This window comes from Procambarus clarkii, chromosome 92 (assembly GCF_040958095.1).
Source record: "Procambarus clarkii isolate CNS0578487 chromosome 92, FALCON_Pclarkii_2.0, whole genome shotgun sequence".
Lineage (NCBI taxonomy): Eukaryota > Metazoa > Arthropoda > Malacostraca > Decapoda > Cambaridae > Procambarus > Procambarus clarkii.
In genome coordinates, this window is record NC_091241.1 from 8,939,964 (window position 1) to 8,963,764 (window position 23,801).

General features: G+C 42.1%; 2 protein-coding genes across 5 annotated transcripts in view; both read left to right on the forward strand.

The window, feature by feature from the left end:
• LOC123747869 (glutaredoxin domain-containing cysteine-rich protein CG31559) overlaps window positions 1-7,396 on the forward strand; it is a 55,489-nt gene extending 48,093 nt beyond the window's left edge. Inside the window, exons 2-4 of the mRNA XM_069319284.1 lie at window positions 2,229-2,462; window positions 3,320-3,385; window positions 5,322-7,396. Coding sequence (XP_069175385.1) covers window positions 2,229-2,462; window positions 3,320-3,385; window positions 5,322-5,531 — 510 coding nt within the window. The 3' untranslated portion in view covers window positions 5,532-7,396. The remainder of the gene's footprint in view (window positions 1-2,228; window positions 2,463-3,319; window positions 3,386-5,321) is intronic.
• Window positions 7,397-10,374: 2,978 nt separating this feature from the next.
• Window positions 10,375-23,801, forward strand: part of LOC138359727 (mucin-21-like) — a 30,150-nt gene continuing 16,723 nt past the window's right edge. For 2 of the 4 annotated variants that reach the window (XM_069319296.1, XM_069319298.1), the window contains exons 1-5: window positions 10,375-10,701; window positions 15,936-15,965; window positions 18,384-18,404; window positions 18,723-19,451; window positions 21,670-21,696. In XM_069319296.1, coding sequence (XP_069175397.1) covers window positions 10,629-10,701; window positions 15,936-15,965; window positions 18,384-18,404; window positions 18,723-19,451; window positions 21,670-21,696 — 880 coding nt within the window. In that variant the 5' untranslated portion in view covers window positions 10,375-10,628. The remainder of the gene's footprint in view (window positions 10,702-15,935; window positions 15,966-18,383; window positions 18,405-18,722; window positions 19,452-21,669; window positions 21,697-23,801) is intronic. The other 2 variants (XM_069319297.1, XM_069319299.1) reach the window with 1 other exon arrangement.

Consider the following 23,801-nt stretch of genomic DNA (forward strand, 5'->3'; position numbering starts at 1 on the left):
TTAGACAGGAACTGGAAAAAAAGGTGTTGTTACAATTTTCAAGAGATATTGAGATTGTCTTTGTGTGTGTGTGTGTGTGTTTGCCTGTCTGCCTCCGTGTCTGGTGATCTGTCTGACTGTTTGGCAGGTTCCGTGCCTCTCTGTTTGTCTGTCTGTCAGTCTGTTTGCAGCACTCGGTTCATTAGTGTATTTCCGGGGTCATTGATGTCCTTTATTTCCTTCTTGCCCGCACTCACGCTGTCTCACTCACTCTCTCTCTGTCTCACTCTCTCTCTCTCTCTCACCTGCACACAGATGTGTACAGGTGTACACGGTAATACATAGATGCACATGGGAGTACAAGGGTGTATCATGAAAGTATATAATGTACATGATAACATAATTCGTGTATTAGGCTTGTTTTGAATTTATTTATTTCGAGATTCCTGCCAAATATTTCCACGATGTCATAGTTACTCAAATTGTTCTTTCGGGTTCTTGAGCAACTTCAGTGTCTTATGGGTTTTAAGGCTCCTTGTAGTGTAACTTAGACCTTCAGACCTCTCGTCGTAGGGTAGATTTTTTGTTCTGAACGCTCTTAATTGTTCACTCATTTGAAATTCAGACCAAAATTGGGTAGCGTATTCCAGATGATGTTTCAACACACATTTTAACGGTAATATGTGCATATTCACATTGAGTTTACATTAGTGGTGAACTTTGGTGAGATAAGAGATAGGAGCGAGTAGTGTAGCGAGTGCTACCTGCTCTGGAAGCCACATACCAACGGTGTAACAGGAACAATGTAACGGTAAAACACTCCAACATCTGTTTTACCTCAACGGTTAAACAAAAAACGGAATACTCATCATATCAGCTATAACTTGGCAAAAATCTCGCGCTTAATGCTCCACGGAGACGGAAAGTTGTCAGATATATTGTGCTTCACTGTGTCTGTCTCTCTGTGTCGTCTGTATGTCTCTATCTCTTCATTCATTAACCCTGTCAAGCACATTAGGTACATGCGGGTTGGGGAGGGAATTGAGCACACACACACACACACACACACACACACACACACACACACACACACACACACACACACACACACACACACACACACACTCACACACACACACACAGTGTGTACGTGGTGGCAGTGATGTGGTGGAGGCTGACTCCATACACAGTTTCAAGTGTAGATATGATAGAGCCCAGTAGGCTCACGAACCTGTACACCAGTTGACTGACGGTTGAGAGGCGGGACCAAAGAGCCAGAGCTCAACCCCCGCAAGCATAAATAGGTGAATACACACACACACTCTCCCCAGCTCTCTGACAGGCAGGTGCTCAAGTGGGGTCAAACTCTGGTACACTTTATGGAACAACAACAACGGATAGATTAGTTTCGTGACGGTGCCGGATGACTGAATTTAGGCAGTTAGACTTTTAGATCAATTTTTTGCAATTAGATACGTAGTTTGATCACCTACAGATATAATCTAGTGGTTTAGCAAAAGTTGTATTTCTTATATATGATTTCTTAAAACCTCACGTTTTTTGTATTGCTGTGTTTCTAAAGCTTTTTATTATGGTAGTGTTATTATATGTAATATTATTCTAATATTTGTAAATTTGTTGTGTTACACTATTCATGAGTGATTTATATATTATTTTTCTGTGTTTTTATACAATTTTCATTTTGTTTACAAGTTTCTGGGATTTATTTTGCTGTGTGTCTTGTAATTTTAGATTTGCGATTTTGTGTATTAGTTTATTCCAACTATTTGTCAAGTGGCTTAGTGTTAACGCTATTATTAGTGATTCTTTTGTCAATACTAACTTGTGTACAAATTGCAGCACTAATATATATGTACGTGTTGCAGCTCTAAGATATATCGTCCGTATTGCAGCACTAACTTATATGTACGTGTTGCAGCACTAATATATGTACGTGTTGCAGCACTAATATATATGTACGTGTTGCAGCACTAATATATATGTACGTGTTGCAGCACTAATATATATGTTCGTATTGCAGCACTAATATATATGTACGTGTTGCAGCACTAATATATGTACGTGTTGCAGCTCTAAGATATATCGTCCGTATTGCAGCACTAACTTATATGTACGTATTGCAGCACTAATATATATGTACGTATTGCAGCACTAATATACATGTACGTGTTGTAGCTCTAAGATATATCGTCCGTATTGCAGCACTAACATATCGTCCGTATTTGCAGCACTTTATGGAGCGCGAGCGAGGCAAGGTGGTGGTGTACGTGACGACGCTAGGCATCGTCCGTGACACGTACGAGCGGTGTCTGCGCCTGCGCAAGATCCTCTGGACGCTACTGGTGCGGTTCGAGGAACGCGACGTGTTCATGGCCCGCGACACGCAGCTCCAGCTCCTGGACCGGCTCAGAGTCGGCAGCGTCACCGTGCCTCATCTCTTCATAGAGGGCCAATACCTGGGCGTGAGTATAGACTGGTAGATGTAGTGGTGGTAGACGTTACGGTACTAGCGACGATGGTAGATGCACCAGTATAACAACACAGTCTAAGATTGTCGTTTAACTTTTAAGTATTTACCTTCTAGTTAACGATTATTAACTGCTACCATACAATTTTTATGATAATTAGCATATACTTTCCACCTATTGATAATTGATTTTTTACCATTACGTTTAAATAACTTTTTGCAAGTTCATAAAAACTAATTTATAATATATTGTACTTAATAAATATTGAGTAAGTACCAAGTTCAGTAGATCAATGAGGTAGAATAACATAGGTTTGCTAGTAGATGAGTTTAGGGGTGTCCAGTAGATTATATATGCTAGTAGATAAATCTAGGTACTTCTGTACTGTGTCAATGGGGATAATCAAGTAGATAATTATCAAGTAGATAAGTCAATGGACCAGAAGATGAGTTGAACCAGTAGATGAATGAGGTGGGCCAGTAGATAAATTAACTTGTGAGTAGATGAGTCGGGTAGGGGCCAGTATACGTCCCAAACGAGTTCAGTAGATGAATCAGATGGTCAGGTAGGCAATTGAATAAGTCAGGTGAGTCAATTGATGAGTCAGTGAGGAGAGACAAATCATTTAGGCGAAGCACGTAACTGGCAATTCAGTTGGTGAATCAGAGTATCTAATAGACAAATCAGTAACTTAGAAGGTGAATCAGTAGATGAACCAGGATTAGTAAGAAAGATTCACAAACGATAAGACAAGAGAGGCGCGGAGCAGGGGTGTGAGGCGAGCCATTGAGAGTAAACTAGATGAATCACTGGGTGAATGAGGTGAGTAATAAGTCATCTACGCCCCTCAGGATGCCGAGCAGATCGAGAGGATGAACGAATGCGGAGAACTACGGCGACTCCTTCAACCATACAGGGTGAGTCACTATATTCTTGCTCAAAAAGTTCGCGTATTTACACGAAGATATACAGGGTGTAACAAAAGAGTGTTCGCACGATTTGCCATTCCGTAAAAAATGCAATTGTTTTGCCTAATTCAAGTATGTTTATAGAGAAGAACAAAATACATCTCAAAGGGATAGAGTAGCTTAGGCTATTTCTACCCCCATAGAACCCCCAAACAGATACTGAAATTGGGTTTAACCCTCCCCTCTATATAACGTTAAACACTAACTAGAATTAATCTGTACTCCTATAGTTAATTACAATTATATTCAATTTTAAATTATTTTAAATTATGATTGATTTATTAGGATTATTATTGTTAAATGTGCAGTCATTCTGGTTATAATTTTTAAATGCAATATAGCGGATACAATTACAATTACAATAGGTATGATGTTATGTACTGAGGCAGTCAAGAGGTCAAGTAGATCCTTATCTAACCTGGTAGATGGATAGTTATCTAGCCTGGTAGATCCTTACACAGCCCGGCACATCCCAACCTAGCCTAGTACATCGTCACCTCGCGCACAGGATGGCTAGGGGATGTATAATAAATGAACTAAACTAAACCTTTTATATTATATAAACAATAAAAGGGAAATTAAGACTTCGTAAAAATCACATCCCAAATTTTAAAAACAATGTCCGGGAACTTCTATGTAAGACAGTTTAACATATAGTATCTTAATATTCACATTTGCTATTTAATATGAACATGTGTTGTTTAATTAAACATTATAAGCTGTGCATTTTTAATAACAGTGACTACTGGGAAAATCGAAATTGTTCTGACTAAACCAGGGTTGAATTACTGAAGGAAAAGAAGAAAATTTGTCATGGGAAAGCGCTGATAATTATCACATTAGCACATGGAAGGGGGTGTGAGGACAAGGATCTAGGATATGTGGACGGAGGGAAAGAATGGTGCCCAACTACTTGGAAAACAGGGGATTGATCGCAGGCATGCAAGAAGCGAGGCCGGCGCTGTAGGGAAAAGTTCAAGTAGATATGGTTGGGATCTTGAGGCCATGAATGGAAAAGTTGAGTCCAGTAGACCAAATTTGGAATGCTTAGTGCAAGGGACTAGGCTTTGAATGTCGCTTCTAAAAATTAACGAGACCTATATTTAGAATGTTAGGACTAGGAGACTAGGCTTATAGAATGCTGAGGCCACTAAACTAGGCTTAGAATAACGACTAAGAAGAGGGTAGAACAATATTGATTCCAGGAGACCAGGTTTTATAGGTTGAATCCAAAAAACAAGTTTCGAGGAAAAGTGAGTCCAAGTTTGGAGGAATATTGAGTCCAAGTTTTGGAGGAATAGTGAGCCCAAAGTTGGATAAATATTGATACCAAGTTTGAATGAATATTCAGTCCAAGTTAAGAGGAATGTTGACCCAAGTTTGGAGGAATATCAAGACCAAATTTGGAATGACAGAAGATGGTTTGAAACGTAGACTTGATTTAAAATATTAATTCCATTATTTACACCCAGAGTATTAATTATTTACTCCCAGAGTATTCATTGTTTACACTAAGAGTATTCATTATTTAAACCAAGTATTTTCAGCTATTGCACATGGAGCATGCATTAATTACACCCAGATGCAAGCAGAAGTTACACCGCAAAGAATGCAGTATTCACTCCAAGAGAATGCAATATTTACATCTTATAATACATTATTTACACTTGTGTAATACATTATTTACACCCCGGGGGGGAATGTAGTAATTTACACCTCGATGAATGCCATATTTTACACCCATATAATACATTAGTTACCCGCGTGTAATACACTATTTACACCTCAGAGAGTGCAGGATTCACACCCACGAATATACATAGACAATTTAAATAAAAAATGATGAGAACATGTCCCAGTAACTGTAGTGTTGTCTCTCCCACAGAGGGCGACGAGCTGCACGCCCTGCGACACTTGCGGGGGGTTCAGACTCCTGCCCTGCTCCGTCTGCAACGGGTCCAAGAAGTCCGTCCATCGCAACGACTTCACCCTCGAGTTCGTGGCCCTCAAGTGCTCCAGCTGCGACGAGTCCGGCCTCGTCAAGTGCATGGATTGTGCTGAATACAAGGACGATTTCGAGGAGGAGCAAGTGTAGTGGGATTCGACGGTATCGCTTCCAGGACGAGACTGGGAGTCGACGGTATCGCTTCCAGGACGAGATTGTTGTCGACGCTATCGCTTCCAGGACGAGACTGGAGTCGACGGTATCGCTTCCAGGACGAGATTGGAGTCGACGGTATCGCTTCCAGGACGCTATCGCTTCCAGGACGAGATTGTTGTCGACGGTATCACTTCCAGGACGAGACTGGAGTCGACGGTATCGCTTCCAGGACGCTATCGCTTCCAGGACGAGATTGTTGTCGACGGTATCACTTCCAGGACGAGACTGGAGTCGACGGTATCGCTTCCAGGACGAGACTGGAGTCGACAGGTATCGCTTCAACGAAGAGACTGTTGTTAACGCCATCACATCCACAAAGAGATTGAAATCAACGCCGTGCATCTGTCAAGCACGTGTCATAATCAAGTGATAGACTCGATTTCGACGCTAGAAGAACGAGCTGACGCCCTCTAGGGTGAGATCGACCGTGTCACTCCTACAGCTGGAAGGGAAGACGGTTGGGCTACGACACGGTGGAAGACATCGGCTGGCCATAGTTAACGTGCCCACAGTTTGCTTTTGTAGTCTTGTAGAGCGTGGGGCAAGTAGAGCTACTAATGTTATAGACACAGCCAGACGAGGACTTAATAGTACAGAAATCAGTTGTGTTGTATGTGTTTGATAATCGCCCTTCACAGAGCTTAAGGATCACTCATTCACTCATAATGGAAGCTTGAACGAGCTCACGGGAGACATCTCCCGTCACGCAGGGAGCAGTCGCACCTCCACAGATCTCCAGTATCATCTATTGATACTGGTAATGGCTCAGAAAGGCCTCCACTTACGGGCTATTCATGTCCGTGCCACCTTTTGGGTGGCTTAATCTTCATCAATCATCAGTCTTGAACAAGCTTTGGGACTTGAAACACTAACACACACAAGATGCAAGGCAACGATACTTGTGCCTCAAGTTCTTGGCGATGTGATGCTGTTGATGCTGTTCTGACCTTCCCTCTTGCCGATTGATGCTGACTGCTGAGAATGATGTTATGGTGATGCTGATATTGATGAGAAAATGTTGCTTGGAGTTATATAGTGACGATGCTCATATGGCGGTCCACAAGCATAATATCCAGGTATATATTTGAGCTGAGTATATCCCACCCAAAGCATATCAAGGACATGAAAATATAATCAGAGGAGCCAAGTGAAAAAACTAAGAAATCTATGATGATTCCAAACAGATTTACGGATAGTACTGTACTCAAAAAAAATATTGACAGTACTCAGCATATCGACCGAGGAAAAGGTTACCACCTTTGTCCATAAAGGATTGTCTACGTTGATGAAATAAAAAGAGTTAGCATAGAGTGTTGGAAAATATTGACTTACTGTCTCTTCAGTCGCTCTGAACCCAAGGAGCTCTAGTGGCCATTTCTTGTCATACATTGTATATAGTAATCTACATATTTGTTAGTACTGACATTACGAAATGTTGTCTATTTAAACACAAAGTTTTCAAGTTAACTCGTGTCACACCACGAAGCAATTTAAAAAGATACGAAACTATTAAAAAAAAAGACTTTAAAATGCTTTGATATTAAAAAAAAAAAAGAAAAAAAATCAGTCCCAAAACTGTTGTAGGGGATAAAATATGATGTTTTTATTGTTAGCAAAGCACGCTATTGTAGTGGTTGTAGTAGTTGGGATGAGATGAGTGTTTGTAGTTGTGTATGTGTAGTTAGGGATCACGTGAATGGGGTGGTGGAGTGTGTGTGTGTGTGTGTGTGTGTGTGTGTGTGTGTGTGTGTGTGTGTGTGTGTGTGTGTGTGTGTGTGTGTGTGTGTGTGTGTGTATATTCACCTAGTACTCACCTAGTTGTACCTGCGGGGGTTGAGCTTCGGCTCTTAGGTCCCGCCTGTGTATGGGTTCAGAATACTGGCATCCATTGACCAGAAAACGAATATATGGACCAGAAAACAAGGCATGTGTATATGGCTAAGAAATCAGGTGTGTACATAATTTACATGTGTTTATAACATGAAACACAGGTGTATATGTGTGCATGGGCCGGAACCCAAGTCTACATAAACCAGGATAAACAGGTGTATATATAATCTAAGCCACAGATATATATATATATATATGATCCATCAAACCAATACATATATATACCCCCCATATAATCCCACTATATATACCTACTCCCCCTGAAACACACAATATAAATGTGATATTTCCTGTACACTAATACTGTGACGTGGTGCTGTGGTTGATAGGAGATATGACGAGGATATATAAAGTCATTCCTTGACTAGCAGGGAACCAGTAATCCCCTCCCGCTCTCTCTCTGTTTACATATAGCTAGCGTGGAGCCCCAGCCTAATAAGACACTATTCACCCTTACTTCCTCTCGCATCTATGGTCTGCATGCTACTCGGGTCTAAAGGAGCTGTAGTTAAGGGCCACCAACAAGTATTATCCCATGACAATGTGATGTTTGTGTAATTAATATGTGTAAGATAGCCTAGTGCAATTGCTTCTACGACAATTTCTGTACGCTGCTCATTTTTGTAAGGCTAATCCTTGAGAGAGCTATTATATATATTTTTGTCCTTCGTGGTTTTTATGACTTTTATAATGAAATTGTATTTAAGTTAATGTAGATAAAAATTCTTATTTTTACATAAGAATTTTATTAAATGTACTAATTCTTATATATATATATATATATATATATATATATATATATATATATATATATATATATATATATATATATATATATATATATATATATATATTCTGAAATGTAGATGATTATTTTATTAATATATACGGTGCATTTAAATAACTGGTTGTATTTATTAATTCCCTAGATAACACTATCATTTGTATATCTGACTGGGTGAGGCACAGTCGAAATGAACTTCAACATTCCAAGTATATGCGAGAGAGAGACAGACAGACACTGTCTTAGTAGCTGTTTCCTGCCGCCTAGGTACTCCCTTATCCACCGGAGCATCATACCTTGATATATAGTCGTAATAACTTAACATTTTCTCAACATAATGACCTCATTTAACCTAACTACCATCCAAACAAGCTAATTCAACTTACCACGAGAACATGCTTGAACCCCAGAGTTAAAGAAAGGTCTTGTGATATCTGGATATAACAGTGTGAGAGTGATAACATGAATGACCACACCATGGAAGTGGCTTATCTCTGACGAGTTATCATGAATGAGTAAATATGTGAATATATGTCTCTACATTAAGTCATATAATCTTACACCAATATGGAAATGTAAAATACGTATTAGGAAGCACTGTATAATGTACAATGCTGGAATACTCAAGATAAATCCAAAATAATGAGGTGCGCAGTGCAGGGCTCAGGACAGACTCCAGGTGTGGAAGAGATGAATTAGACGACAGGTTTGGAAAAGAAGGGAACTTTCAGGGGAAAGCGTCAAGCCATTTAGACTATATATAGCATTTGGAAGGGGTCAGGATAACACCATTTGGTCACCACTTGGTCCGGGAGACATCTCCCGTCACGCAGGTTGCAGTTGCGCCTCCACAGATCTCCAGTATCATCTTTTGATACTGGTAATGGCTCGAAAGGGCCACCACTTACGGGCTATTCATGCCCGTGCCACCTTTTGGGTGGCTTAATCTTCATCAATCAATCGGTCAGGATAAGGGTTTGGGATGGGACAGGGACGGGGGTGATAAGTGTCCAACCACTTGGACGGTCGGGGATTGAACGCCGACCTGCATGAAGCGAGACCGTCACTCTACCGTCCAGCCCAAGTGGTTGGGTGGAGAAAAAGTGAATTAGACTCCAGGTGGGGAAGAGATGTGTCCCACGTGGAGTTTATAGTATATGTACGTGCTTATGTGTGTAGTTATCTTGAGGTTATCTTGAGATGATTTCGGGGCTTTAGTGTCCCCGCGGCCCGGTCCTCGACCAGGCCTCCACCCCCAGGAAGCAGCCCGTGACAGCTGACTAACACCCAGGTACCTATTTTACTGCTAGGTAACAGGGGCATAGGGTGAAAGAAACTCTGCCCAATGTTTCTCGCCGGCGCCTGGGATCGAACCCAGGACCACAGGATCACAAGTCCAGCGTGCTGTCCGCTCGGCCGACCGGCTCCCTAGAGATGCAAATGTAGTGTATTAATGCGTGTAATTTGTGCGCTTATGTGCGTGTGTAGGGTGTGTTTGTGCGTGTATGTGAGTGTGTAGGGTGTGTTTTTGCGTATATGTGAGTGTGTAGGGTGTGTTTGTGCGTGTATGTGAGTGTGTAGGGTGTGTTTGTGCGTGTATGTGAGTGTGTAGGGTGTGTTTGCGCGTGTATGTGAGTGTGTAGGGTGTGTTTTTGCGTATATTGAATGTGTGTGTGTAGGTAGGTGCGTTCGAAGTGGAATGTTTAGTTTAGTGTTGGTTGTCATGGCCATCCCTGGCTACTTGGTAGCTGCTCAATTGTTGGTAGAGACGGCGAGCGACCGTGTCGCCACCAACACCCCCTTTCTCCAGCCCCCCAACACCCCCACTGGAACCTCCACACTACCCACCCACTCTGACACACTGCCACCCCTCCCACTGGATAACCTGAGCCTCGCTGGCCAGCTTACGAGAAAGCACATATTAAAAACATCGTAAAACCCACAATGACTATCAGAGCGTTCAAAAGAATATATTGTTTTGGTCAAGTACAAGTCAACTCCCTGTCACCCCCCCAACCCTAAGTCTATCCCCTCCTCCTCTCCCCCCTTCCCTCCCTCTACCTCCCTCATCATCCCAAAATTCCCCTCACTCTGAGCAGTTAGCCCACAGGTGACGCGTAGCAAAGTCCTCCCCTCAGGTGAAGCTGCGAATCTTAACAGCGGGCAGCCCTAAGCCTGGGCCCCGCCTCTCTCTCTCCACACAGGCTGCTTGAGCCCTTACTGCTCAAGTCAGCCCTGATTGATAGACCAGACTGCGGTGTCCACAACGTCCCGATATTCGCCTGTCACTTACGACCCGAGACAAGCGAAGAGCCCCACAGCGCCGCCGGGGCCAGCCAGAAGGGCCGTCGTCCACCATGGAGGGATATAAGTGGAGGAATGTGCTTCTCTCTCTAGGGGTCTTGATCGCCTTGCTTGTTGCAGCCGCAGGTGAGTTTGGCTCTGATGGTCTAAATGGCTGGCTCTACGCATGGTTGTATAGCTGGCTGCTTATATGGTTGTTTGACTGGTTGTATAGTTAGCCTGTTTTGTCTGAGACTGTACCTACCTGGGTCCGCACCTGCACTGGTTCGTACTCTCAAGGGGTTGCCCATGCAGCGACCGTACCTGCATGGGAATGAAAAAAGAAAAGATGCCATTAAACAGGATTCTGACCACTCTTCCGTCTTACCATCACGTGACGTGTGTGTGTAAAGGGAGAAACTGACGAAAGGAATATGAGTGAAAGGTGAGGTAATATAATTTAGTAAGTGAAAGTTAGCAATGGAGTTTACGGAACGACTTGAGAGAAACGACACTACTCCCCAACCTTGATAGTATACCACTCCCAGTCTACTGCAAGGTTCGATTTACATCAGTTTACTGTGGCCTACTAGAAGGCTGTTTACTAAATTTTTATTCTAATTGGAAGGCTTGGTTTACATTAGCTGACTGAGGCTGTCTGTAAGACTTGGTTTGCTTCAGGTTTATGTCATTTCGTTTATGTTAGTTTACTGTGGTTTACTCTAAGGTTTATATCAGTTTATGGGTGTACTGGAAGACTTGGTTTACATATGATTTCTGCGGCATATTAGAAAACTTCTTTAACATCAGTTTACTGTGCTCTACTGGAAGGCTAGGTTTACATCAGTTTACTGTGCACTACTGGAAGGCTAGGTTTATATCAGTTTACTGTGGAATACTGGTCCACAGTAGTCCCCCCCCCCCCGCTCCTTCCCGTGTAAACCAACTACTGACTCTCCTCACGATGCCACCCACAACAGTTGCCTGAATCCCTGCGTACCTATTCACTGCTGGGTGAACAGGTTACACAGGTAACCAGGTGGAACGAGAAGCTGGTCCATCGTCTCTTCCCACTTGAACTTGGGTACCCGGGTTGTGAGCCGACGACGAAGACCACTGCGCTGTTAGAAGTTGTTATAAGTATAATATAGTATATTATACTATATTATATAAGTATAATATAGCTTTTTTTTAAAGTGTATTCGTCATGTTAGAAAACGTGTTGAGAGGTTATCTTGAGGTTATCTTGAGATGATTTCGGGGCTTTTTAGTGTCCCCGCGGCCCGGTCCTCGACCAGGCCTCCACCCCCAGGAAGCAGCCCGTGACAGCTGACTAACACCCAGGTACCTATTTTACTGCTAGGTAACAGGGGCATAGGGTGAAAGAAACTGCCCATTGTTTCTCGCCGGCGCCTGGGATCGAACCCAGGACCACACGATCACAAGTCCAGCGTGCTGTCCGCTCGGCCGACCGACTCCCTCATTGGTGATGTGAAAAGGGAGAGGGGGGTGATGGATAGGAGGGGGGGGGGGGATGGATAGGAGGGGGGGGGGAGGGAGGAGGGTTGGTGTGGAGCCTGATAAACAGAGTCATGGTGATTGTATTGATTCATGCGGGATCCCCTTAGCCAGGCCTACACACACAGGGGACCTCGTGGTTGAGTGGACAGCGCTCGAAGGGTCGTAGTCCTTCGGGTTCGATTCCCGACCGAGGCGGAAACAAATGGGCAGAGTTTCTTTCACCCTGGTGCTCACCTGTTCACCTGCTACGGGCTGCTTCCTGGGGATGTGTGTGTGTGTGCATGCGTTAGAGAGAAATATATGTAGTAGATATAATAGAGGAAAAATAGATTGGTTAAAAAGGCGGGGTCCAAGAGCTATTAGCTCGTTCCTGCAAACAAAAATAGTAAAATACTAAATACACACACATATATACATCTACACTTGTTAAGGTCCAGGAGCTAGAGCCTGCAGGCACAGATAGGTTAGTACACACACACACACACACACACACACACACACACACACACACACACACACACACACACACACACATACACACACACACATACACACACACACACACACACACACACACACACACACACACACATACACACACACACATACACACACACACACACCAAATGTAATGTAATGAAGATAGGTGTAGGGAGCAGGAGGCCAGATACAAGGTATCATCTGGGAGAGGAAATTCTTCAGGAGTCAGAGAAGGAAAAAGACTTGGGGGTTGATATCACGCCAGACCTGTCTCCTGCAGCACATATCAAGCGGATAACATCAGCGGCATATGCCAGGCTGGCCAACATACGAACGGCATTCAGAAACTTGTGTAAAGAATCATTCAGAACTTTGTATACCACATATGTCAGGCCAATCCTGGAGTATGCAGCCCCAGCATGGAGTCCAAATCTAGTCAAGGACAAGACTAAACTGGAAAAGGTTCAAAGGTTTGCCACCAGACTAGTACCCGAGCTGAGAGGTATGAGCTACGAGGAGAGACTACGGGAATTAAACCTCACTTCGCTGGAAGACAGAAGAGTTAGGGGGGACATGATCACCACATTCAAGATTCTGAAGGGAATTGATAGGGTAGATAAAGACAGTCTATTTAACACAAGGGGCACACGTACTAGGGGACACAGGTGGAAACTGAGTGCCCAAATGAGCCACAGAGATGTTAGAAAGAACTTTTTTAGTGTCAGAGTGGTTGACAAATGGAATGTATTAGGAAGTGATGTGGTGGAGGCTGACTCCATACACAGTTTCAAGTGTAGATATGATAGAGCCCGATAGGCTCAGGAATCTGTACACCTGTTGATTGACAGTTGAGAGGCGGGACCAAAGAGCCAGAGCTCAACCCCCGCAAACACAACTAGGTGAGTACACACACACACACACACACACACACACACAGTAGTTTCAAAGCGTTATATGACAAAGAGTACTGGGAAGACGGGACACCACGAGCATAGCTCTCATCCTTTAACAACACTTAAGTAATTATACAGGACAATTAGTAACAGGGCCTTGGGGTTAGTATTGAACAAAGTTTACAAAGACCTGTAAGTGGATATTAGACCTAGTTTACAAGCACCTTGGGATAGATATTCTACGGACTCAAGTTGACAAAGATTCCTTGGTTTAGATACTACACAGAATCTACACACTTACACCAAACTAGGTCAGCGGAGTATGCAAGGCCTTTGATATCGACCTGCGGAACCTCGACAACGACCTTGAGGCGTTTGTATACATTGGTAAGACCAATATGAACATCAAGAGACGGGCAGCTATGCCACCCCCGTCAATAACGCAACCCGTTCTCACACTTTCGTATAGTCAATATTGACTTATTAAATACGTGCATATGTGACATACTAAACATACTAGTTTACCTTGAAAAGCTTCATAGAAAACACCGATCTTACCTAACCTTCTTAGTACGTTAAAATAAGCATCTTATTGCTTCGTAATTACAATTAATACTTAACCTATATATATATATATATATATATATATATATATATATATATATATATAGAGAGAGAGAGAGAGAGAGAGAGAGAGAGAGAGAGAGAGAGAGAGAGAGAGAGAGAGAGAGAGAGAGAGAGAGAGAGAGAGAGAGAGATAGATATATATATAGATAGATAGATAGATAGATAGATAGATAGATAGATAGATAGATATTTCGGGTGGGAAGATAAAAACAGTGTGGCCAGGACAACCACGACACCTCGTTGTCAAAACATATGCCCTCGTAGCTTGTTCGTAAATGTTGGCTCGTCGCACGTGTTAGCTGGTCGCACGTGTTGAATGGTCGCACGTGTTGAATGGTCGCACGTGTTGACTGCTCGTATGTGTTGGCTGGTTGAACGTTGTTGTTGTTGTTAAAAATTCGCTACTTGGAACAAAGTTCCAAGTAGCACAGGCTATGGTGAGCCCGTAGTTGGTTGAACGTGTTGAATGGTTGTATGTGTTGGTAGGTCATACATGATTAATGGTCGTATGACAGTGTACTTACAGTGATGAGTGGAGTACACATCTCAGTGCATATACACTGATCACTGAAGCATTTGAGTAAACTGCCTCATTTAGTAAAGTAGTAAAGGTAAACTGCCTCATTTAGTAAAGTAGTAAAGGTAAACTGCCTCATTTAGTAAAGTAGTAAAGGTAAACTGCCCCATTTAGTAAAGTAGTAAAGGTAAACTGCCTCATTTAGTAAAGTAGTAAAGGTAAACTGCCCCATTTAGTAAAGTAGTAAAGGTAAACTGCCCATTTAGTAAAGTAGTAAAGGTAAACTGCCTCATTTAGTAAAGTAGTAAAGGTAAACTGCCCCATTTAGTAAAGTAGTAAAGGTAAACTGCCTCATTTAGTAAAGTAGTAAAGGTAAACTGCCTCATTTAGTAAAGCAGTAAAGGTAAACTGCCCCATTTAGTAAAGTAGTAAAGGTAAACTGCCCCATTTAGTAAAGTAGTAAAGGTAAACTGCCTCATTTAGTAAAGTAGTAAAGGTAAACTGCCCCATTTAGTAAAGTAGTAAAGGTAAACTGCCCCATTTAGTAAAGTAGTAAAGGTAAACTGCCTCATTTAGTAAAGTAAAACTGCCTCATTTAGTAAAGTAGTAAAGGTAAACTGCCTCATTTAGTAAAGTAGTAAAGGTAAACTGCCCCATTTAGTAAAGTAGTAAAGGTAAACTGCCTCATTTAGTAAAGTAGTAAAGGTAAACTGCCTCATTTAGTAAAGTAGTAAAGGTAAACTGCCTCATTTAGTAAAGTAGTAAAGGTAAACTGCCTCATTTAGTAAAGTAGTAAAGGTAAACTGCCTCATTTAGTAAAGTAGTAAAGGTAAACTGCCTCATTTACTACCAGCTACAAGTCTTGTGACCACAATAACCACCATTAGCCACATCTACAACTGCCAGTTACATCACAACACCATTAACAACAACGTAACAGCGGAACCACTGTGATCAGCACAGCACTGGGGGAGCCGGTCGGCCGAGCGGACAGCACGCTGGACTTGTGATCCCGGGTTCGATCCCGGGCGCCGGAGAGAAACAATGGGCAGAGTTTCTTTCACCCTATGCCCCTGTTACCTAGCAGTAAAATAGGTACCTGGGTGTTAGTCAGCTGTCACGGGCTGCTTCCTGGGGGTGGAGGCCTGGTCGAGGACCGGGCCGCGGGGACACTAAAGCCCCGAAATCATCTCAAGATAACCTCAAGATAGCACTGACAAACTCTATATATAACTTATCCAACATGATACAAAGTGATTTTTTTCAATTGTAAGAAATATGTGATTCATTTTATCCTTGTAAACGCTTGATAATCAACAGCTGTTACTTTTTCATTTACACAGGTGCTGATAACTCAACTACAACCAGCCCACGTAAGTAACAACTACAACAAATAACAAGTCCACTGGACCCAGCGTTATTACTGCTGATGGAAGCCAAAATCACATTTATCACATCCCCTCTCCTAGCGCAGTGACCTCACCTTGTTCTATTGTGAAGACCTCCTGGAACTCTTGTTCTATTGTGAAGACCTGGAAATTCTTGTTGAGTTCTTCACACACCTCTTTGTCATTCTCTGTATACCTGTCCTCGCCTGATTGCCAATTATAGCAACTGCTTCTCCTATCACCTACAACCCGTTTTCTCTCAACTAATAGGTCACATTTTATACGTTATGGCAATCAGTGTTACCAGTAATGTCTCGCGTGTCTACGTTTTCTATGCATCGGACTCGATAGGTTAGATGGGTTGCTTGGGTTTGTACTTTTTTGGTTAAGTGGCAGTTTCATATAACTCTTCCTGCCGGCCACTTCAACCGTTAATTGTACCATCAGAACAATAATTTAATTGCAGGTGGCCTATTGGCACATACGAGGCAGCTCCTATTTATAGCCAACGAATTTATAACCTATTCTAAGCCTAACCTATTCTTAACCTAACCTATTCTTAGCCTAACTTATTCTCAGCCTAACCTATTCTTAGCCTAACCTATTCTTAAGCCTAACCTATTCTTAAGCCTAACCTATTCTTAGCCTAACCTATTCTTAGCCTAACCTATTCTTAGCCTAACCTATTCTTAAGCCTAACCTATTCTTAGCCTAACCTATTCTTAAGCCTAACCTATTCTTAAGCCAAACCTATTCTTAGCCTAACCTACTCTTAGCCTAACCTATTCTTAGCCTAACCTATTCTTAGCCTAACCTATTCTTAAGCCTAACCTATTCTTAGCCTAACCTATTCTTAAGCCTAACCTATTCTTAAGCCTAACCTATTCTTAGCCTAACCTATTCTTAGCCTAACCTATTCTTAGCCTAACCTATTCTTAAGCCTAACCTATTCTTAGCCTAACCTATTCTTAGCCTAACCTATTCTTAGCCTAACCTATTCTTAGCCTAACCTATTCTTAGCCTAACCTATTCTTAAGCCTAACCTATTCTTAAGCCTAACCTATTCTTAGCCTAACCTATTCTTAGCCTAACCTATTCTTAGCCTAACCTATTCTTAAGCCTAACCTATTCTTAGCCTAACCTATTCTTAGCCTAACCTATTCTTAGCCTAACCTATTCTTAGCCTAACCTATTCTTAGCCTAACCTATTCTTAAGCCTAACCTATTCTTAAGCCTAACCTATTCTTAGCCTAACCTATTCTTAGCCTAACCTATTCTTAGCCTAACCTATTCTTAGCTTAACCTATTCTTAGCCTAACCTATTCTTAGCCTAACCTATTCTTAACCTAACCTATTCTTAGCCTAACCTATTCTTAGCTTAACTTATTCTTAGCTTAACCTATTCTTAGCCTAACCTATTCTTAGCCTAACCTATTCTTAGCCTAACCTATTCTTAAGCCTAACCTATTCTTAAGCCTAACCTATTCTTAGCCTAACCTATTCTTAGCCTAACCTATTCTTAACCTAACCTATTCTTAGCCTAACCTATTCTTAGCTTAACTTATTCTTAGCCTAACCTATTCTTAGCTTAACTTATTCTTAGCCTAACCTATTCTTAGCCTAACCTATTCTTAGCCTAACCTATTCTTAGCTTAACTTATTCTTAGCCTAACCTATTCTTAGCCTAACCTATTCTTAGCCTAATCTATTCTTACCCTAACCTATTCTTAGCCTAACCTATTCTTAGCCTAACCTACTCTTAGCCTAACCTATTCTTACCCTAACCTACTCTTAGCCTAACCTATTCTTAGCCTAACCTACTCTTAGCCTAACCTATTCTTACCCTAACCTACTCTTAGCCTAACCTATTCTTAGCCTAACCTACTCTTAGCCTAACCTATTCTTACCCTAACCTACTCTTAGCCTAACCTATTCTTACCCTAATCTATTCTTACCCTAACCTACTCTTATATACTATACTCTTATACTATACTTATATATACTTATATCTTATACCTATACACTCTTATAGCCTAACTACATATATGATAACCGGGAAACAGCCTCGGGCTCACCATAGCCCGTGCTACTTGGAACTTTTCGTTCCAACGTCTTTTAATGTTTCTTTAAACACTATTAAACCTCTGCGTAGGTGTAATTCAAAGTGTAATTCTTTCACAAATACAAAAATAATTACGAAGATGGGGGTGAACTGAGTCGTATTAATGGTCGTATTATCCAGTGGGTACAGTATTATCCATTGTTCCCAGTAGGATACAATATCCGTGTGGCGTTTTTTGACGTCAAATTTGACGTTGAATGGCCTTGTTCTTGGTTATATATCGATTGTATTATATCCTGATTGTGCATTTTCATACATTAATATTTCTTTTAATTTTACAGCTGCCACCACCACCAGCTCAAGTAAGTATATAGAGGAAAGTTCCACAGGTTCTGCAGGTGGGGAAGGGGGGAGACAGGTGTTAATTGGGAGATTTACAGGTGTTATTGAAAGAGTTACATGGGGTTATTGTGATATAAATTTGTTATTTGGAGATATGTATGTGTTATTGAGATACATGTGTTATTGAGGTACACGTGTGTGTGTGTGTGTGTGTGTGTGTGTGTGTGTGTGTGTGTGTGTGTGTGTGTGTGTGTGTGTGTGTGTGTGTGTGTGTGTGTGTGTGTGCAAAGATGACAAAAATCTGTTTTTATTTAAATTTTATTTATCTTCTCCTCTAGATACCACATCCAACAGCACCTCTGGAACAACAACAGCATCGAACAGCACCTCTGGAACCACAACAGCATCCAACAGCACCACTGGAACCACAACAGCATCCAATAGCACCACTGGAACCACAACAGCATCCAATAGCACCACTGGAACCACAACAGCATCGAATAGCACCACTGGAACCACAACAGCATCCAATAGCACCTCTGGAACCACAACATCAGCATCCAATAGCACCTCTGGAACCACAACAGCAGCATCCAATAGCACCTCTGGAACCACAACAACAGCATCCAATAGCACCTCTGGAACTACAACAACAGCATCCAATAGCACCTCTGGAACCACAACAGCAGCACCCAATAGAGCCACTGGAAACTCAACAACAAATAGCACCTCTGGAAACACAACAGCAGCCAACAGCACCTCTGGAAACACAACAGCAGCCAACAGCACCTCTGGAAACACAACAGCAACCAACAGCACATCTGGAAACACAACAGCAACCAACAGCACCTCTGGAAACACAACAGCAGCCAACAGCACCTCTGGAAACACAACAGCAGCCAACAGCACCTCTGGAAACACAACAGCAACCAACAGCACCTCTGGAAACACAACAGCAACCAACAGCACCTCTGGAACGGCTAATAGTACCACTTCTGGAAATACAACTGCGGGTTCGACCAATGGAACCACTGGAACCAATGCAACGTCCACAAATGGAACCGCAGGTGAGATAGATAATGTTACTTTCTTCCAGGTTCAGAGAATGGATATTCCAGACCTTCATCGTAGGGACTAAGGCGGAAAGAAGACCTATAGTCCTCCCTTACAGGTAAACACGCGAGTGATAAGAGATACGGAGCGTCGAAGAATCATTGCGGAACATTTCCAAGAACTGAGATGGAACATTAGGCTACAATCAGAAGACTACAATCGGTAGTCTGCTATCTAGAAACATTAAGACAGTTCCTCCTTCATAAGACAATGTTTTACTCTCAACATATCCCGTTTTCTGTTAGTACAAGTCTTCTTCTCGTCATTAAACAACCAGGACTCGGATTCACGAAGCAGTTACGCAAGCACTTACCAAGCCTGTCCATCTTTTCTCAATCTTTGGCGGCTTTGTTTACAATTATCAAACAGTTAATGAGCTCCGAAGCACGAGGAGGCTGTTTATAACAATAACAACAGTTGATTGGCAAGTTTTCATGCTTGTAAACTGTTTAATAAATGTAACCAAAGCCGTCAAAGATTGAGGAAAGACGTACACGTTCGTAAGTGCTTGCGTAACTGCTTCGTGAACCCCCTAATGTCGATTTTACACAATGAAACTACAAGCGCTGTTTGGACTACTTTCAATAAACCCAAAGCTTTCCAAAGGTACCACAAAAACTGCCCATACTATCCAGCAATTAATTCTCACAGGAAAATTACAAATAAATATAACATGTCCTTTTTTTCACGGACGTGTAAACACGTGATAATCCACATTATTTACATTTTCATTTACACAGGTGCAGCTGGGAACACAACTAACACAACCAGCCCAGGTAAGTCACCACTACAACAGTTACCATCTACGCTACAACCACAATCACTGCAACCACTATTACTGTTACCAATGTCTCCACTACAACCACCAAGATTGTCAGTCATATCAACCGCTTATACTGCCAATGTTGATCACATCAACCACTGTTACTCCAGCAACCAGTCACATCTACCACAACCACAACCAGCACATAACTACTACCATCACTGTCATTTACATCAACCACTAATTCTATCACTGCCAGTCGTATCAACCGCAATTACTACCAGCCCCTAGTCATTTCAACCACTATTACTACCACTGCCAGTCACATCAACCACCATTACAACCTCCATCAGCCACAACAACCACAAATATTACTGCCAACCACATTTACCACAAGCACCAAGATTTTGTGATTTACAATCACAAGAATCACCATAAATATTACAACTAGTCCACGTCACCACAATTACCAGTCACTACCACTACTACCACTAGTGTGCTTATCTACTACTCTGCTACTCACGACCTTTAATGACACAACTAAAATTAAAGTCAGCAGAACCACTGCCCAATCAGCTGACGATCTGCCTACATATATACTTTGATCAACATAATGCAATGTGATTTTCAATTGTAAAAAAAATTCCCTGACTCGATATGGTCTCGGAAACCGCTGAAAATATTAATGTTTACATTTCATTTACACATTTTAACCTTGAAAACAAGTGAAAATCGACATTATTGACATTTTCATTTACACAGGTGCAGCTGCGAACACCACTAACACAACCAGCCCAGGTAAGTCACCACTACAACAGTTACCATTTACGCTACAACCACAATCACTGCAACCACTATTACCACCATTACCAGAGCAACATCAATAACTATTACTTCCACTGTCAGTCACATCAACTGGTATAAATCTACCATTAATATACTACTAACTATACTGACAACGAACAACCAAGTCATGCAATAATGGGAGTCACCATTAATATGACTGCTAGTTGTATATATAACCACTATTGCAACCACCATTCACAACAAAGCTACACTACTACAGCTAATGTGTTTATTTACTACTCTGCCATTCACAAACCATTAATCAATTAAAACTAAAGTCTATCAATCAATTAAAACTACCATTCAGCACAATCACTAGCCTCAACACCTGACAATCTGCTCAACACCTGACAATCTGCTCAACACCTGACAATCTGCTCAACACCTGACAATCTGCTCAACACCTGACAATCTGCTCAACACCTGACAATCTGCTCAACACCTGACAATCTGCTCAACACCTGACAATCTGCTCATATATTTAACTTACCCACGTTTCCGTGACTGGTTTTAGCTTCGTAAACACGTGAAAATTAACATTATTAACATTTTCATTTACACAGGTGCAGCTGGGAACACAACTAGCCCAGGTAAGTCACCACTACAACAATTACCATCTATGCTACAACCACAATCACTGCAACCACTATTACTGATGAGAGGCAAATTTACAGTCAATATCACATTTACCACCACCACCACGATTGTTAAGCATATTAACAGCTCCTCCTACCACTACCAGTCTTACTACCACTACCAGTCACAACAATTGCTAATTATTTAACTGGAAGTCACATTAACCACTGCTACTACTACCACTGCCAGTCACAACAATCGCTAACTCCTCCAGTGGCCACATCACCCGCAGCTACCACCATTGCAAGCCACATCAATCACCACTACTACCACCATTGCCAGCTACACCAACCACTACAACTATCGCCAAACATATTGACCACCAGCACCAAGATTTTGGGACTTTTTTCAATGGCAAAGAACCACCATAACCACCATTACTACTAGCAAATGTCACCACAATTGTCACTCACGCCCAGTCTCACTACTACCACTACCACTACTACTACTACTACTACTACTACTACCACTACTACTACCACTACTACTACTACTACTACTACTACTACTACTACCACTACCACTACTACTACTACTACTACTACTACTACTACTACTACTACTACTAGTGTGTTTATCTACTAACGCTGCCATTCACAAACTTTTATGAAAAAACTAACGTGAACGAACTATTGTTCTCAGGGACTAACTATCTGGTAACGCAGTTGGCTTTGTTCATGACCCTCAACTGGGGATCCCGGGTTCGATTCTCGGGCAGGACAGACATAGTTGGGCACGTTTGCTTTCACCTAATGCATCTGTTCATCTGGCATTAAATAGGTACTTTGTAATTAGGAGACTATTGTGTGGGTTGCCTCCTGAGGAAGGGTCAGTAGTTTGACCTTAGAGGGACCTTGATATAAGCCTAAAATACGTGATAGGGAGCGGGTCGGCCGAGCGGACAGCACGCTGGACTTGTGATCCTGTGGTCCTGGGTTCGATACCAGGCGCCGGCGAGAAACAATGGGCAGAGTTTCTTTCACCCTATGCCCCTGTTACCTAGCAGTAAAATAGGTACCTGGGTGTTAGTCAGCTGTCACGGGCTGCTTCCTGGGGGTGGAGGCCTGGTCGAGGACCGGGCCGCGGGGACACTAAAGCCCCGAAATCATCTCAAGAAAACCTCAAGATAGTTTTTAGTTTAGTTCATTTATTATGCACCCCATACCCATCTTGTGGGCGGTAGTGAAAGGGTTACAGAGGCACATAATGGGCTCAGGGACTGAACCCCACAATTCATTTAGCTAAGCAAGTTACAATCTTGATGAGTTACAAAATTCAATATAAGTCGTCACATCAACAATGGGTTCGAGATCGACCACAAGTACAGGTTCTAAAGTAAGCAACTGACATATGTGGAGAGCTAGTGTCACAATTGATATGTTTGTCCTGCACACCGCCCCCCATCCAGTGGGCAGCGGTGGATAGGTTACAATCACTCAGTTACTACCTACAGTTAGCAAACTGGGGCATATTTGGCTAAGATTTCTGGTAGCAGATCATTTTGAATGAAATATTGACACATCGCTGGAACATTGGTTATAGAATTGTCTCTAAATTCACGTATCTTTTCGCACACCATCACATAGTGACGGAGGGTGTGCGAATAATTTTGTTGACACAGTTTACATTTGGTCAGGTCTACATCAGCAGATAATGAGAGTTCCAAGAGATACTTGTAACCGAGTCTAAGCCGAGCAGTAGTAACATCTAGAAGTCTGCTGATAATCCACATTATTGACATTTTCATTTACACAGGTGCAGCTGGGAACACAACTAACACAACCAGCCCAGGTAAGTCACCACTACAACAGTTACCATCTACGCTACAACCACAATCACTGCAACCACTATGACTGTTGCTGGTGAGAGTCACTTCTACAGCCAATTGCCAATAGCTTGTTCTACCACTATCAGTCACATCAACCAGTCTTCCCACCACCACCAGTCACATCAACCAGTCTTACCACCACCGCCAGTCACATCAACCAGTCTTACCACCACCACCACCAGTCACATCAACCAGTCTTACCACCACCACCAGTCACATCAACCAGTCTTA